Below are 18373 nucleotides of genomic sequence, written 5' to 3' on the forward strand. Positions count from 1 at the left end.
CTGCTACTTCTGGCAGGGGCGCGTCGATTGGGATCTAGTTCCTTCACTGATCCCTGATAAGGATTAGTCCAGTCCAGCTGCGACTATGCTTCTCCTTATGATTGGTAAGTCTTTCTTGAGCTCTTGTGATGCTGTTTGTTCCGTTTAATGTCTTTATATGTTGCTCCTATTTATGCCCGTAATATTGTCCCTCTTCTGTTTTCTTCCCTTAGATAGAAATGCGGCCTCAATGCTGCTGTAAGACGCGAGATGCGGCCGGATGGAAGATGGATGCTACCGCAATGTTCGACAGCAGGTAAGTGATGGTTTAAGGAGAAGTGCGAAGTATGGTGAAGCGCAACCTTAAACTGACTGTTTTTTCGATGTCTAACCTTGTCTTTTGTTTTTCCTTGCAGGGGTTGCTGTCGACGATGGTGCGTGTTGTGCTGCGGTGGCAAGATCAAGATTTCGGCGTTCCGGAAAGTGTAAAGATGAATACTTGGTTCGCCGAACAGATGTACAGGTAAGAACAGCTTCCCCCAGTTAGTAAGTATGCTGGCAGGAAGCAGGATGTCCAGGAAGCAGGATCTTCAAAGGTATGTCTGACCTCAGGCCGACGGTGAGCGTTATGCTGCTTGCAAGTGCAGAATAATGCGGAGCGTCTGTCTTGAGGATCAGGGCAGCTTATATAGCTGAGATCCTGGGCACGCCCATTAGGGCCAGTTTACCAGCCACACGCTGCCACTCCTAGAGAGTGAGCACGTGCAAAGGCAATCCATTAGCAGCCACACCCAAGAATGCACTTTGGGCTGCTTAATGGATGGAATGTTCAAGGTTAATGCATCCTGCTTAATGGATGGAATGTTCAAGGTTAATGCATCTGAAGTCGTATAGCCATAATAAAAGCTTTTTGGTGTAAAATGGATGTTCTTGTTTACTTTTGTACATGAGCCTATCGCCAAAGGCACCAGGACAGTATCCACCCAGGTCTCCTGTGCATGCAACCCCTGCATGCCTGTGCCCCTGACTTCATAACCATGACAGCACTCCCCCTCAAGGCCCCTCTCAAAGGTGGTTCTCCTCCCGATCCTGGTTTGGTGGGACTATTGCGATGGAACTTTCCGATTAAACGCGGAGCATGGATGTGTTCACTGGGTTACCAAGTTCGGTCTTGAGGTCCGTAACTTTTCCAGTCAATTAGGTAATACAATTTTGATCGAATCACCTTGCAGTCCAGGATGGATTTGACTTCATATTCTGGTTCTCCATCTGTTACTTCAGGCTCTGGCGTAGAACTAAGCTGTGCTTTGGATTTCATTGGTTTGAGGAGAGAGACATGAAATACGGAGTGAATGTTCATGTGAGATGGTAACTCCAATTTCATAGCCCAGGATTGATTATGGACTTTATAGTATAGGGGCCCAGGTATCTTGGGTGGAAAGCTCTTGCCCCTTCAGGGGAATATATTTGGATGCTAACCACACCTTTTCTCTAATCTGGTAGAAGGGAGCTTCCTTCCAATGTCGATCAGCAAACAGTTTTTGTCTTTCCTTAGCCTTGGTCAGATGCTCTGTCGCCTCCTTAAGAACCTGAGTGATGGTTTGATGCAAGTTGTTTATGGCTGACATTTCCAGGGTATCGGGTGGATCAAATACTGATGACTTCGGATGTCTTCCGTGCACAGTGTAGAATGGAGTTTGCCCTGTGCTTGTGTGAACTGAGTTGTTGTATGCATGCCCTGCTATCCAGAGTATATTTTTCTAAGAATCCTCGGACTGTTTCAAAATACACCTGAGATATTACTCTAGAGTTTGGTTGGTTCGTTCAGTTTGCCCATCAGTTTGAGGGTGCTGGCTTGTGAACAACCGGAGATCGATTTTGGCAATTGTACAACACTTTCTCCAAAAGGCAGAAACAAATTGAGTTCCACGATCAGATACTAATATTGATGCAAATCCATGCAATCAAACAATTTGCTCTAGGAACATAGAAGCGAGAGTTGACGCAGTTGTGAGTCCCTTCAGAGGGATGAAATGGGCCATTTTGGAGAATAAATCCATGACGACTAATATGGTGTTGTATCCATTGCAGGGTGGAAGATCCGTGATGAAGTCCATCGACAGGGTATGTGTCATGATGCCTACCCCCGGCATCTGGATCGAGTCCATCAGCCCCGGGAGCAGGCATCCAGATACTCATTAAAACCGCAACAGCCCCGGCTGGGGGCTGTTTGGATTCAGTCCTGGTGCCTTAGGCGCCAGGCTCATAGACTTTACTTACCTTATGCAGACCCTACTGCAAATGAGTCCAAGCCAACGTGAGGCCTGGATGGGACTATTTTATTACAGGGACTATTTTTCACTCGGGTGTGGTTCTGGGGAACTTCTTACCTGGGACTACTTTGCAGGCTTTTTAAACCACGCCCGAACAGCAGCCCATGCTTTGCGTTATTCTGCATCCAGCAGCGCGATGCTCACCGTGTCTGCAAGTCAGCATCCAGTCTTCTGCCACGCCCGCCTCGAATCTGGAGCTCCTAGACAAAAGGCAAAGAAAGGAGAAGAGGTTAGCTCGCAGACATTATTTGATTCCTTACCTGATTCTGGACCCAGCACATCACCGAGCCTGGAAAGGACATTATTTCAGCACGCGTCGCTTCTCCAGCATCAGCGCCGCGTTATTCTGACCAGTCCACCGCATCTTTCGACTTGGCGCTGCCTCCATCATTTTCTTCGTCGAAGCCCAGCACCTGGGGGAAAACAAAAGGAATAACAAGGTGAGGCGAGAAAACCAACAAGGACAATCTCTTTGCCACCATAGGCTTACCTGCTTTACCACCGGAGGTATTATTCTTTAGTTTGCCGCATCTTCCTATGCCGCACCTATAAAGGGAGAGAAAACAGCAAGTTCAACTCATGCAACGTTTACCGGACAGTGTTTGGTAATACAGACTCTTACCTGAAGGCCATCAGCTGCCTCCAGGCAAAATTCTTTTGGACCCAGCAGCAACCTAACGAGGGAATGGAATAAGAGTGAACATCGGATATATTGAACTCTTTGAACTTTATAGACACTGGAGTCAATATTCCTCCGGAACTCCTCCAGTACCTTCAACCCAGTGAAGTAACTGGTATCTACGCGCCCCTGCATGCCATGCAGGATGGAGAGCTCATCATTTAAAAACATAAGGTGAGGTTACCAAAAGGGAATATCGGAGGTGATTAGTGGGGAGAACCAGAACTGTTTGGGGGCCATCACTAAAGTCCACGGGTTGCTAAATCCCTTTCTCCACTTGCAGGAGAATACTTTTACGAGTCCAGCAGACAAGATTAGGTGGGCCAGTCCAGACTGTCATCTCTTCACTACGCATCACGTTGGTGGAGACCACAGCTGTCTGGGTCCGATCGACGCCCCTGTGGGAACCAGGTGAGCGTAACAGTATGTCAAGGTGCTGGCGGTACTGTTAGCGGATGTAGTAAGCCAGCGGGGTTCTGTTTCTGAGACTTGTGTTGTGCACAGACACCACAGGTTTCAATAAATTGGGCAATGTCTTTTCGCCAGGTTGGCCACCAGTAGTTTTGTTTTACCTTAGCCTGAGTTTTGGCTATTCCTGGGTGTCCTTCTACTAATGAATCGTGTTGATTTGCTTTTGCAGTTCTTGGTCTTGGAAATACGGTAGATTGTCTTCGATGGTGTACTGGTCACCTTTTAACAGCCATTCCTGTTGTGTTGATTGATCCATCGGGCATTGCAAACTGGTTCTTTGGTCATTCACACACGGTGTTGCAGCTATTCTGGTTTGAATCCTTTCCTCAGGAATTATGGCCACGAATCGGATGCTGTAAAAGCCTATTTTTCTTCACTCATGCATGATAGAGCATCTGCTTTCCCATTGCGTACTCCAGGCCTATAAGTGATAAAAACGTATTCCGCGAAAAAGAGAGCCCAACGAAGTTGACGCAAGGATTGTGCTTAGGTAGTTTTCAAGTATTGCAAGTTACGGTGGTCCGTGATGACAGTAACCGTATGTCTCGGCCCAAGAAGGTAATGTCTCCAGGCCTTGAATGCTGCTTTAATCACCAGTAATTCCTTATCTGTGATTGCGCAGTTCAACTCGGGGGCTGAACATTTGTGGGACCAGAATGCGACAGGGTGTAGTTGTCCTGTTTCAGGGTCTCGTTGTGACAATACTGCTCCCATTGCTATTTTTGAAGCATCTGTCTCAACTATGTAAGGTACGTCTGCTCATGGGTGTTGAAGGACTGGTGCTGTAGTGAATGCTAGTTTCATACTTCTGTAAGGCTTCTTCAGCTTCTGTCGACCAATGGAAATTTTGATTTTTCTTTAACAAGGAGGTAATTGGATGTACAATCTGTGAAAACCCAGGTATAAATCGATGGTAAAAGTTGGCGAATCTGAGGATGCTTTGCACTCCTTTTGTGGATGTTGGTGAGGGCCATTGGAGGATTGCATCCACCTTTCGTGTATCCATATGGACGCCTTGTGGTGTGAGCATGAAACCGAGAAACTTGACCTGTGTTACATGGAAAAAAATATTTTCCAACTTGGCATACAATTGGTGTTGTCGAAGCTTCTCTAAGACTGCCCGGACATGGCCTACATGTTCTTCCATGGAATTGGAGTTGATAAGAAAATGTCGTCAATGTAAACAAGAGCGCAAATGTCCAGTAGTTCAGAGTACATCATTCATAAAGAATTAGAACGCCACAGGAGCATTGCATAGCCCAAAGGGCATGACCTGGTATTCAAAGAGGCCGTACTTCGTGCGGAAGGCCGTTTTCCACTCGTCTCCCTCTTTTACTCTTACAAGATGGTATGCTCCTCTTAAATCAAGTTTTGTGTAGATTTGAGCATGTTTCACTTGGTCCAGGAGCTCTGGTATAAGTGGTAAAGGATATACATTTTTTACTGTTATCTGATTGATGGCTCTATAGTCAATGCAAGTTCTTAAGTCCCCCTCCTTTTTAGGCATGAAGAATAAGGGCGAGGAGGCAGGTGACTCGGATGGGCAAATGAAACCATTCGCCAGGTACTGATCCAGGTAAGTTCTAAGATGCTGATTTCCCTGTTCTGTCAGAACGTAAATTCGGCTGCAAGGGATATGGGCTCTGGGTACAAGATCTATTTGACAATCGTAGGGTCTGTGTGGGGGCAGAACGTTGGCTTGCTCTTTTTTGAAGACATCCTGGTAATCTTGGTATTCAAGCGGTAAGGAGCTGATGAGGCCCAACACGATTCCTTTCTTCGGTTTCAGATTGGTGTCATCTTTTTTGTAACATGTGTCGGCACAATCATGAGGAAATGTCAGAACTCGTTTTCGCCAGTTGATCCTAGTATTGTTGGTCTCCAACCAGGGCATTCCCAATATCATCTGGAACTGAGGAGCACCGATGAGATCGAAAGTAATGCCCTCTTGATGCCCGTCCTGACACAGAAGCTTGACTTTCTCCGTGTATTGTGTCACCGGGCCTGATGATAGCTGAGAACCATCTACCGCAGTGGCGTTTTCCGATTTCTGCTTCTGTCGGAGAGGAAGGCCTATTCGGAGTGCCAAATCTTGGTGAGTGTAGTTACCCACAGCTCCACAATCAATATATGCCTCCAAGGCATGCATTTTTGATGGTTGCTTGCGATTCACCAAAAGCACTGGAAGGACTAGATGTGAGGTCTTTACGGATTCCTTTTTCATGCTCGACAAGCAGACCCCTACACTTGCAGGGATTTGGCGTTTCCCGAGTTCTGTTCTTCTTCTTCATCAGTTTTGTCTGTTGCCCCAACCGTTTTCTTGGGTGGTTTTACCGGGCAGTCACGGAGGAAGTGACCTGCTTGTCCACAATTTAAGCAAAGGTTTTGTCTTCTTTTTTCCCTTTCTGCTTTGGTAAGGGGACTTCGTAATCCACCAATTTGCATTGGCTCAGACTGTTCATGTGGTTTAGCCTGATTCTCACAAGGTCGTACGTAAACTGACCGTCCCTCTGATCTAGCTCGATCCATTTTCTGACTCTGCAACCTATGATCGAGTTGCACCGTCAGGTCTATGTAGTCCGCACACCTCTCATGGGGATGCACCACTTGCACCAACACATCCTTAAGTTCTCCACGTAACCCTCGGTAAAATAGTGTAGTCCTCTTCTCTTCTGGCCACTTGGTCTGGGCTATGAGACGATTGAAGGTTGCAATATAGGTTAATAGATCTTGACTCCCTTGTCTGAGTGACAACAACTTGTTGTCCAGAGCTTGTCCTTGAGTATGACGGGCAAACAATTTCTCCATCTCATGTTGGAAATTCCCAAAGTTCCAGAGTACAGGGTCATCATGATTTACCAAAGATATAGACCAGTCCGCTGCACTACCTCCTAAATACAAGAGTACAAACGCCACTTTGGCTTGGTCATTAGGAAAGGCTCCTGGTCTGCACAAGAAATGAAGGCGACATTGGTTCATAAATACAGCAAACTTGTTTGGGTCCCCGATGAAGTGTTCGGGATGGGCTAGAGGCACTGCTCCTGGAAGAACCACCTGCTCCGGTGTTGATTTTTGTGGTGTGGAAGAATGAGAAGAATGGGTCACTCCAGGCAGTGGAACCTGTCCTGCTTGTGCTTGTAGCATTTGTCTTGCCAATTCGTCAGTTCTTTCTCGAGTTACAATAAGATCCTTCCATAATGCATTGGTTTCCTGTCTTGAAGCCCGTAATTCCCCTAGTAAGAGGGCTAACTGATCTGTTTCTGAAGTTTCCATAACGCCCAGGCAGAGAGTATTAGAGGCTCCGCGTTCTGTTACGCTCACCTGGTCTCTGCAGAGGCGTTAGGGCATGGTTGCAGCCCTCCCTGAACTTGAATCACCCCCTTCAGGCCTCTCCCTCAGTAGAAAAGCTGTGAGCAGTGGTACGTGGTGATACTGCTCCTGTGAATTATGGAAGATAAGCTCTCCGTCCTGCTACTACTGGCAGGGGCGCGTCGAATGGGATCTAGTTCCTTCACTGATCCCTGATAAGGATTAGTCCAGTCCAGCTGCGACTATGCTTCTCCTTACGATTGGTAAGTCTTTCTTGAGCTCTTATGATGCTGTTTGTTCTGTTTAATGGCTTTATATGTTGCTCCTATTTATGCCTGCAATAATGTCTCTCTTCTGTTTTCTTCCCTTAGATGGGAATGCGGCCTCAATGCAGCTGTGAGACGCGAGACGCGGCCGGATGGAAGATGGATGCTACCTCAATGGTCGACAGCAGGTAAGTGATGGTTTAAGGAAAAGCGCGAAGTATGGCGAAGCGCAACCTTAAACTGACTGTTTTTTTGATGTCTAACCTTGCCTTCTGTTTTTCCTTGCAGGCGCTGCTGTCGACGATGCAGCATGTCATGATGAGGTGCCAAGATGAAGATTTCAGCGTTCCGGCAAGTGTAAAGATGAATACCTGGTTCGCCAAAGAGATGTACAGGTAAGAACAGCTTCCCCCAGTTGGTAAGTATGCTGGCAGGAAGCAGGATGTCCAGGAAGCAGGATCTTCAAAGGTATGTCTGACCTCAGGCGATGGTGAGCGTTACGCTGCTTGCACGTGCAGAATAACGCGAAGCGTCTGTCTTGAGGATGGGGGCAGCTTATATAGCTGAGATTGTGGGCGCGCCCATCAGGGCTGGCTTACCAGCCACACCCTGCCACTCCTAGAGAGTGAGCACGTGCAAAGGCAATCCATTAGCAGCCACACCCAAGAATACACTTGGGGCTGCTTAATGGATGGAATGTTCAAGGTTAATGCATCCTGCTTAATGGATGGCATGTTAAAGGTTAATGCATCTGAAGTGCTATGTCCATAATAAAATCTTGTTGGTGTTAAATAGATGTTCTTGTTTACTTTGGTTCATGAGCCTGGTGCCAAAGGCGCCAGGACAGTGTCCACCCAGGTCTCCTGTGCATGCGACCCCTGCATGCCTGTGCCCCTGACTTCATGACCATGACAGCACCACATTATTCTTAGCGTCATTTTGCGTTTCTACTCCCTTCGCCGCTAAAGCGTGGTCATGATGACTAGCATCTAGCTTAATCTTTAGCTCAGCCTGATGACTCCAGGATAATAATTCTCCACCCTACATAAACGATGCCTATAGCTTTCCTACCTTTAAATTGTAGCTCCCCTTCAAAACATCCTAAGATCTCTATCGGGACATCTCCATAAGCGTTTTCCTTAACCTCATCTTCCAATAATGTACAACACTTAAAGGTATCTCTACACACACCCACACCAATCAAAGTGTAATCTGCACCGCTGTCGATCAACATTCTAACCGAAATCCCATTGATCATCACCTGCGCATGAGGTTTCGGTATCTTTACCTTGCCAGCTACCGCATTTACAGAAAATATAACTTCCCTCCCAAACTCCCCAACTTCACCATCATTACTACTAGCAGAGATCTCCCGAATCTGAACCCCACTGAAATTCTTGCACCACCGTGCCAGATGTCCCTTCCTTCCGCACTCATGACAAGTTATATGGACTGCAACACATTCTTTGTCAAATGCTAGATGTGTGGGGCTCCCACACCTAAAACATCTTTTGGTCGTAGTATTCCTGATCTCACTGGGCCCTGCAGGCCCTTTCGCATAGCCCCTCAAATCTCTCAGACGAGTCCCTTGATGACTAAAGTCTCTATTGTTCTTGTACTCTCCTTGCTCCTCGGTTCTCATGTCCGATCTTTGAAATCTCCTGGCTGTCTCACTCCTCAGGCATGCATTCGATACCTTATGCACAACAGCGTCTTCTGATTTCAGTCTGTCTGCTAATTGTTCACTCCCCTTGTCAAGTTGAAGTGTCTTGATACATTTTTCTGTATGTTCTACCATATTTGTGATTTCAATTGCCCTATCTAAGGTAGGGTCACGCTCTTTCCACAACTCCTTTCTCACGACATTGTTCGAACACTTTATCATCAACTGATCTCTAAGATTTTCATCTTGGCAGTGCGTAAACCTACATTTGACAGCTAGGCCCCTGAGCGTTGTCACAAACTCTTCAATACTCTCAACTTGTTTCTGCTGCCTTGTGGTAAATCTGTAGTGATCCAGTATGATGTTTTCCTCAACCTGAAAATGCTTGTCCAGCTTGGCAAGCATTCTTTCGTAGGGGCCTGTCTCCCCCAGGTCGGAGGGCTCTGGTAATTTGAGTAACAAATCTTGACCAACAGGTCCCAAACAATGAAAGAGGAGTGCCTCCTTCCTCTCATTTGAATAGCTCTATCCAAACGCTGCCAAAGCATACTTAGTAAAACCGTCCTTCCAATCTGCTCATCTGATTCTGGACTCCCCAACACTGGTAAGGAAGAAGACAGGCGCAGGTATATTCGCCATGATACTGAACGTTTTGTAGAAGATACCAGGTTATTTTCCCAGAACTGCTTGTGGCTGTCAGTTCCTCCCCTTGTAAACACTATTCCAAGTGCAGCACACTAGACTTGTAATTCACCAAAGACTTTGATATGCCTTATGTTCCACGCTTTTCCTGAGTCAGTATCTCCTTGTCTTTTTTTTTAAACCACTAATTACAACTGCAAGCGCTGATAACTCACCAAAACTTCCTCTCGTCAGATCAGCACCGCTCTCACCCTTGCAGCCGGTTCTCCTTTGAATGTGTGCTGTACTACGCTTCTCCTTTCTGCAGCCCTTTGATCTCACAGGCGATTTGTTGAGAGGCCGGCGTGTGACACGTCACGCGCCAGAAGCATTGCGGGTGCCTTCCTCTAACAGAGGTTGACGCTCACGGGCCGGCCCTTAGCCCAATTCATCTTGGACGGCGGCTTCCGGATCCTCTATACCTGCCGCCCAAGCGCTCCTTAGTACAGTGAACCCCACAGGATCACCTTAAGCTGAGTGCCGGACCTATACAGGTCTGCGCAGCACTTGGGAGTTTCAAGGCACGGACCACGGCAACTCACAGAGACGTTCCTCGCAACGCCTCACAACACAGCTGCTGCCCACAGCTGCTGCACCGGATCGGGCTGTCAGTTTCCCTCGTCAGAGATGACCGCCACTCCAGCTAACAATTGCTACTCCAGCCAATCATCACCATCCACCTTAGAAAGGGTCCGCCGGGTGTTGCCAGAGCCCATGTCCAGGATCCTCGTCACCAGTTTGTTGTGTGGAGTGACCAGGCAAACACAGTTGAGTGGCATACAATGGTAGTTTATTCAGCATCAAGATTGGCAACCCCCAGCCAGGTAGCTGACCATCAACTGGTCCCAATAGAACTCGCCCTCATAAAATGCACATTAACATTCTGTGGCATGAGCCACAACAACTATGTACATGGCAATAGTAGTCCAGGAAGATAAAGAATGATGGCTGATAAGCAGATCCCTAACGGACCAGGCATAGGGGAAGGATCTGTGAACTTGTTGCTATTAATAGCACACCCTGGGGAACTGGGATGCACTGAGATATGCGTCAGTCACTTCTGCATCATCCCTCTGCCCAATCCCTCTGCCAATTTCGTGTGGGTTATCTGGTTGATCTTTGTGCCCACTGGGAGCATCTAGATGCTTTCACCATTTGAGTGTGTACATGGTACACACAAGATGTATAACCTTTCTGTGAATGGGGCCATTATGTGATTTGTACCATAATGCAATACAAGGGCACAAAATCTCTGGAGAAATATGATCAATTAATCTGTTACACATAAAGGGGTAGAGGTGATGTAAAATGAAACTCTCTTTAAAGATGGCTACAGCTGCAAAGACCTCAAATAATATGGACACTAAACATCATCTTCTTGTTATTGCATGACAAGGACCCAGTTTGTAACTCTGAGTGTCATTCAAATGTTCTAGTGCCAGGTTCAGGTACCTATCAGAGAGTAACACATTATCATGTCAAAAAATTATGTACACGAGAGTCCCTTGGATGCCAATTCACTGCTTACTGTGACTTACACACAATATAAACTGACAGAGGGCTATTTATTTCACAAAGCAGTTACTAGGGGTAACTCTTACTTACTAGTAAGTAATGAGCATGTAAGAGCTGCATTTAATTGCTTGGATGCTCATAGCAATGTTTTTGTGAATCTTCCTTTCTTTTCTGGCTTTAACAAGAGCTCCTTGTCGACAGAACATGCTTGCAACATTTTAAATAATCTGCTAGACCTAATGTCAATCCTTTTCAAATGTGTTGTCCTTCACAGAAAATCCAAGTCTACTCAGCAATGCAACAGTAGATATTAGAGTTCTAGATGTCAACGATAACGCCCCAGAACTGGCCCAGGAATATGATGTGGTTGTATGTGAAAATGCAAAAGAAGGCAAGGTAACTTATTTCTCTTAAAATGTCTGAAATGTACAGCACTTTAATATCAACGGTGATGATTTACGCAAGTTTCTTCCAGGATTAAATTACACTTATAACTGTAAAAGTTATTTACATACATTCAATGCACTGAATGAGAACTGCCAAAGCAAGAGGAGACTCGAATTGGGGAAGGCATGTGGAAGACATTCCTTCCACCATCTCTGTTTTAAGCAAGAGACTTATCAATGGTTCTATGTTCACCAGTAAAGTTGAAGTGGAGGTTTAGCCAAATGTCTATTACACAGTTCAGCTGTGGTCTAGTGGGGTGGTCCGCCCTTGCATCTCCACCCCAAGGTCAAGATCCAAAAGGGATGGCTTTTCCCTGGCCACTTGAGAAGAGGATCTAAGGGGAGTAAGTGTGAGAAAACCCCTCTGGTTTCTCACAGGAGAAAATACAAACTTTTGTATGTGTAATTATATTAAGACATACCACAAGCTACATTAAGAGCCTAACGTGTAATTTCCGCACTTCTTGTGAAATGTGTGTGTGACCTTTGTTTGGCCAAATACAAACATCAAAAGTTAATAATCAGACCCTCCAGCTTTTAGCGATTTTGCGATCCCGCAAAATGACGCGAACACTCCCTTTTTGCGCAAAATGCTGTGAAAACTGCTGTTTTTTTGTGCAAAAACAGCCTCCTTTTTAAAAAAATCACATTTGCAAAAACTACTGTTTAAAAAAAAAATACTCAGGGTGCCAGGTTCTCAAAACTTTTTTTTATGCAAAAAATTAAATGCGCTAACACATCTCATCACTTGCGCCCAAAAAAAGAGCAGCCCAGTCCACAAGGGACACCTGAATGGGCACATTTTATATGCGCTCCCATTCAGATGGCCTTTTTTACCTCCTTGAGCAAATCAGGGGGCGTTTCTGCCAATTTAAAAGCGCATCCCACATTTCCAAGCAAGATGCACTTTTAAGTATGGAGAAATTGTAGGCAACCCTACGTGCACGGGATGTGGGGGTGCCACTGTGACAGGGTCTTTCCTGACCCTGTCATGCATTTCCTTTAAAGGTATGAACCGCTGCTGTGTCGCTTGCATTTCTGTTCCTCAAACAGGATAAAAATGCACTTTTTGGGTCGCATTTTATAGTGGCAGGCCCATGAAGGGCCTGTCCCTGTGAAAGGCGCTGAAAGCTTGCAGAACACTGTCGGGAGAGCGCTTCTATGCAAGGTACTATTCATTTTGACCCACAAAAATCGATTCAATGGAATGGTACAATTTTACCCATTTCGGACAGGACCATTCAATCGATTTTTATAAATACCGAACATGTGTTGAGGGGGTGTCACCCGCTCCCCTTGTACAGTATTTTTGGGCTTGGGGATTGCACGGGTGTCCCCCGCGTCCTCAAAATTGGAGGCAGGGGCCAGAAAAAAAAGAACATGACTAAAAAGGGACCCTGCAGAGTCAGATCCGACCCGCGTTAGAGACGGATCTGACACTGCAGGGTTGCAGGGGAAGTGGCTGCGACCAAGCCGTTGGGGGAGGGGGTGGTGGTGAAAGGTACATTTTGGGTTGTTTGGCTGAAGTGCCAATCAACTTGCGGCGAAATTGACTATGGTCAGTTCCGCCGCAAATAATTACACTCCGGTCAAACAACCCAGAACCCTATTCAAGGCAGCTGGTCAGCGCAAAATTTGCACTACAGCTCAAGCCAGTGGAAATGTGCCAGTCACCTTTGAGAATAAAGTGATCTGCTCATTTCCAAAAATGGGTTGTCTAAAAATAGCATATCCTGGGCTCTATTTTTAAATGCCCCATTTTTTGAGGATCTGGGTCAAAATCTACATTTTAAAAAAATTGTCACACTATGAGAGGGAAAGGAGCGAGAGGGAGAGAGTGATGGGTGAGATGTGAAGTGATAGGCAAGAAAGCAGAGAGAGAGCAGTGGGTCAGAGGAGGAAGCATTACACAGGAGAGCAGAGGAATCAGTGATGCGGTGGGCCAGAATTCTGTGAGCGAGCGGAGGTACAGAAAGTAGAGGGAGCGTGTGATCAGTGAGCCTGAAAGCGGAGAGGAAGCGGTTAGCTGGAAAGAGACAGTGAGCTGCAGATTGGGAAAAAGGATGAGGGAAGAGTGCGATAGAATGGGAGAAAGGATGCAAGATGCAGAAGCAGCACAAAAGAATGAAGGACTGTATATTGCGGGAGGAATTGAGAGTGTAAGGTGTGAGTTGGGAGTATGAATTGGAGTGTGGCAGGGGCTGGGGAGTGCAAATTGTGACTCGACAGTGACATAGCAAGTGAGTATTTGTATGACAGAGGTTAAGGAATGCAAGTTGTGATGGGGAGTGGGTGAGATGTGTGTTGGTGAGAGGTGTGTTGGTGTTTGAGGGATTGGAGAACATAGAAGGGGAATATTTTCAGCATTACAACCGATAATGATTGATTTAGTTAATACTATTAAATAGGCATGCACATTAAACCAAAAATGTAGCCAAATCAAACACTGTTCTGCCAAGCCAGAGACATCTGGGACTCTTCCTATTAAATGAATCCAAAAGATACATAATGATACCCTGGCTCTCTTGTAGCCTTGCACTCTGCCTCTTTCCTGCAATGTTGCAATCTTAGACCCTCCAGTTAATAAAAAATGTCCCGCAAAAATACTGCAATAAAGGTTTGTGCCGCAAAATTTGCCATTTCATGCCGCAAAATCCTGGAAGGTCTGAATAATGACATTTCTAAATCTATACATCTTCTTTGAAATCTTAAAAAAAATGGGAATTGTAATATAAACCTTTTATTTTCATAGATAGTTGTGTGCAGTGTGGAGTACATTTTTTATTAAATGAAAGTTTATTTTAAAACATAATAATTATCTCTACATTGCCATTAGAATACTTCTTTTCAAATTCATATGTTTCCTTTTTTGGCCACCTACACACATTAGAATCTTATGACAATTTTCTATAAACTACTATAAAAAAACAAAGTTCACGGTGTAATGACACAACACATTGTACAACTTTTGTGAAAACGTCCACACTGCACATAGAAGATCTTTAAACATTGTACAAACTAACACTTAAACAAGGATATTTTCATTTTTTATATGAATTGGAATACTTCCTAAAAACATTGTGCAAGTCCCTATTTTGGCCACCTCCACACATAGCAAGTAAGACACAATGGGCCTCCTTACGAGCATGGAGGTAAAAACTGAGTCATTACCAGCATGGTGGTAATAGCGCGTCCGTGCACCCTTGACGCAGCTAATAGCGGCTGATTACGAGTGCGCGGGTGAACCCCCATGCCGGTAATGGCTGCACCGCCATGCCGCTAAAGGCCCTCCAACCCCCCATGATAGCGCCATCACGGGGCCAGCCGATACCGCCTCCGCCAAGGAGCAACCCCTTAATAACGACCCAGTAATAACATCATGCAAATACCGGGCTCATAATACCGGACCCGGAAGTAACGTCATCTCGTCGGAACGGGAAATGCGCCGGCGGCCATCTTTAAAAGCACAATCCATTGCAATCCTCTCAATCCAGCAGTGCTAGAGTCGAGAGCAGGGCCATACCATCCAGCATGTTCAAGGCAACCCGCAAGAAGCGCTTCTCCGACGAGTAGCTCAACATGCTTGCTGATACTCTTGCAGCCCATGCGGATGAGGTGTTCGCCAACAACCTCAAAAGGGAAGTTCAACTCCGAAAAAAAGAAATATCGGAGGAGGTTGCGCGTAAGGTGACAGCGGTTAGCACCACCCCCCGCACGGTCAAAGACTGTAAGAAGCGAGGGGATGAACTACGTCTCCCGGTGCATAACATCCTGGCATCAAATCGCAGGGAGGCCATGGCCACAGGCGGGGGTGCCCACTCACCCATAAAATTGATGCGATCGGAAGAGACCTGCAGCATCACCATACATATGGAGTCCATTGAGGGCTTCGGTGAAATGGAGACGGGTGCAGCGACATCGGGATATGGAGGTGAGTGACCCCGCAAACCCCAGTAGGCCAAAACATGACATAGTACAACAGATGTGAAAGTGAGCCAAGCCAATGCATGGCCCATCATACACACATATACAGATCCATGTCCAGATGGAGGCCCAAACCCTGGCACAATGAAATGCATGCTGCGTGCCAATCGCATTACCAAGAGACACCCAACACACAGGGATCATTCACATGTCACAAATCACACAAAACGCAATACAACGGTATGCCACCTGGTACACATCAGTACCGATTGGAGAGGCCACGGCTTATGCCAGTATGCCCCCCACCCCCCTTGAAAGTACCCTGTGTGACACCTATAAGAATGCAATGCATGAGAAATGAAATATTTTACAGCACCAACTCGTGCATCTTGCATGTAACACCATCACTGATGCCCTGCATCTCTTGTTCCCCCACAGGTACTGATGCAGAAAATAAAGGGCAGGACCCTGCCCCAAGGGCTTCAACACACTACAAGCCATCCAGGGCCAGACCAGAGAGCACTGGGCCATCCACCTCCGGGGCAGCAACGCGGGCCAGAGTGCAACCCAGGGCACCAGTACAGGCCAGGTCGGCTGAGGAAGAGATTACAGCAGCCGAAGAGACTGCAAATACAGAGTCGGCAACAATTGCAGAGGGAGAGGCTGATGGTACCCAGTCCGCTGCCACCAGTTCTGTAGGTAAGGCAGCAGCCACAGCCCCCCTCAGCGACCTGGATGTGCAAGCGGAGGAATACCAGGACATTGACGACACCATCCATGTGGAATGTCCCCATGCACCAAGCCCCCAGTCCACCCCCCACCACTCCACACAGGGCACACCAGCATGCCCCATGCTGGTACCAGCGGCTCTACTGAGGAGTCCGCATCTGTTCAGCACCTCAGAGGGCAGCCCTGCAATCGTCCACCCAGCCACAGCACCATCCACCTCCACAGCCCCCACTGACATGGAGGCACGCCTGACCAGGGTAGAGGGTCGCCAGGACTCCATGATTGAACTGATCCGCCAGTATGTGGCTGAGGTTAAACAAAGACGCCGCGAAATAAGGGAGGCCAATGCGGCTACCGTAAATGCCATCAACACAAGCGCCATACTCATCCGTGACAGTTTAGGGGCGGTGACACAGGTCCTTAGCAGGATGCTGGAACATTTTCAGCAGCAACAACCTGCACCGGCAGTGCCACATCCAACCACCTCCAGCCCATCATCCACACCTGCCAGCTCAACTCCCTCAAGCCCTGTGCGGATGACGAGGCGCAGCACAAGGCACACCGACATTCTGCCCCCAGACTCGTCGAAAAGAGGCTGGAAATAGCCGGTCCACCCACATCGTGTGTGGGATTGTCAGGAAGGTCTGTAATCTCCTCTTCCTCCTGAGATGCCCCTGACTCCCTTTCCTCCCCTTCCACCTCATCTCGAAGTCTCTGGCGTTGAGTCAGCTTCGGGTTGTCCTTTGTTCGAGTCTTCACTCCTTTTTTTGAAGATAGGGACGACCGAGGTAGGACACCACAGTGACACCCTTTGGGTGATCTGTGGCAACCCTCCTCGGCCGCGGGTCAATGGGGAAAAAGCCAGTGGCACAAAAAACCCCAGAAGAATTGAATCTTCAAGTGCAGTGTGGTAGGTAACAACACACTCCGGAGGCAGCAGCAGAGGGAGAGGAACTGGTTGACACAGTCCGAAAATTAGAACAAGCTCCAACGAGATTCGGGTAAGAGATCAGGTAAGTAGAATATAGTTCCAGTACAGATAGAAGAGGGCTAGGCGAGGCAATCCACAAGACAGGCAGTGGTCGGTACACAGGAATTTCAAGCAGGATGCAGTTCCGATACTGGATAAGCAGATGAGGGCTAGGCGAGGCAATCCACAAGGCAGGCAGCGGTCAGTACACAGAGATATCATTCAGGATAGGTACAGATAAAGGCTATCAGAAGAGGGCAAAAGCGAGGCAAGCACAAGACTGGAAGGTAGGAAGACGGAAAGAACAACAGAGTAAGTTAAGAGAGAAATACGAAGGAAGTAAACACAAGACGGGAGGGAGGAAGGATGAGAGACGGGAAAGGAACAGGCAAGGGAGGAGGAGGAAAGATTGCGGGGGAACCCTGACTAAAGATACGGAGACAAGGGAAGAAAAAGGGGCGAAAAAAGAATAGAAGGGCAAACGGGCGGAAAAAAGGTAAAACTACTTGAAAAACATCAGCGCCGGCAAAACAGGACGAAACACTGTATGTTGCAACGCACCCGACCCCAGAAGTGAATGGAATAAATCCCGGTGTCGGGAACTTCGCAAGGACAGCTAGACCTACACGGCGCGTTTCCCAAAACGTGATGGAACCAGCAATGGCGGGCGCAGCCTCCACTTCTTCCAAAGCCACCAGGTTCCCCGAGGCGTGACAGGGATGACAATAAGTGAAGGGGGAGGTGGGGTTGGTGGTGTTTGGAGGGTGTTAGGGGTGTCTATTGGGAGTGGGTATGGGGTATTGGGGTGTTAGGGGGTTTTGGGGGGAGGGGCCAGGGCATGTGGGAGGTGGAGGGATGAAGCACTATATATTGTATTTTTTCTAATACACCCGTTGTGTGCAAATTCATTTCATGACTGTACATTGTTCATTTTGTGTGTGTTTAATCAATTCATGACAGCGCACAGTGCCCAAATTCCCACACACCCTGTGTCCATGTCCACACGATCCCAGTGCCCAGTGCAGTACTAACACATAAGCATCAACGTCCCTGTGGTTCATAAATAATCGTCAATCAGTGATTGGCCCACAGCACGGCCATCTTGTGCATCACAAACTGCCAGGGGTGCTGCTTCTCCTCCATCATCATCCTCCTCATTATCCTCACCCGGTGCATGCAGGTCAATGTCAGGTGGCAGTGGTACGTTTCTCCGGATGCACATGTTGTGCAGCATGACACACACCATGGTGATCTTTGCCACCTTCCCAGGCCCATAAAGGAGTGCTCCACCAGACCTGCTGAGGCAGTGGAACCGTGCTTTTAACAGGCCAAAGGTCTGCTCAATCACAACACGGGTACGGGTATGAACCCGATTGTACTCCTCTTCGTGCCTGTTCTGCAGGTTCCG

The 18373-nt window shown here is 47.2% G+C and overlaps 1 protein-coding gene across 11 annotated transcripts in view; it reads left to right on the plus strand.

Annotated features, from left to right (window-relative positions):
• Positions 1–18373, plus strand: part of CDH18 (cadherin 18) — a 1922553-nt gene that overhangs the window by 1369689 nt on the left and 534491 nt on the right. For all 11 annotated transcript variants that reach the window (XM_069613787.1, XM_069613788.1, XM_069613784.1 and 8 more), the window contains one exon: positions 11171–11292. In XM_069613787.1, coding sequence (XP_069469888.1) covers positions 11171–11292 — 122 coding nt within the window. The remainder of the gene's footprint in view (positions 1–11170; positions 11293–18373) is intronic.

The sequence above is a fragment of the Ambystoma mexicanum genome, chromosome 5p (assembly GCF_040938575.1).
Source record: "Ambystoma mexicanum isolate Mex_15411 chromosome 5p, UKY_AmexF1_1, whole genome shotgun sequence".
NCBI lineage: Eukaryota > Metazoa > Chordata > Amphibia > Caudata > Ambystomatidae > Ambystoma > Ambystoma mexicanum.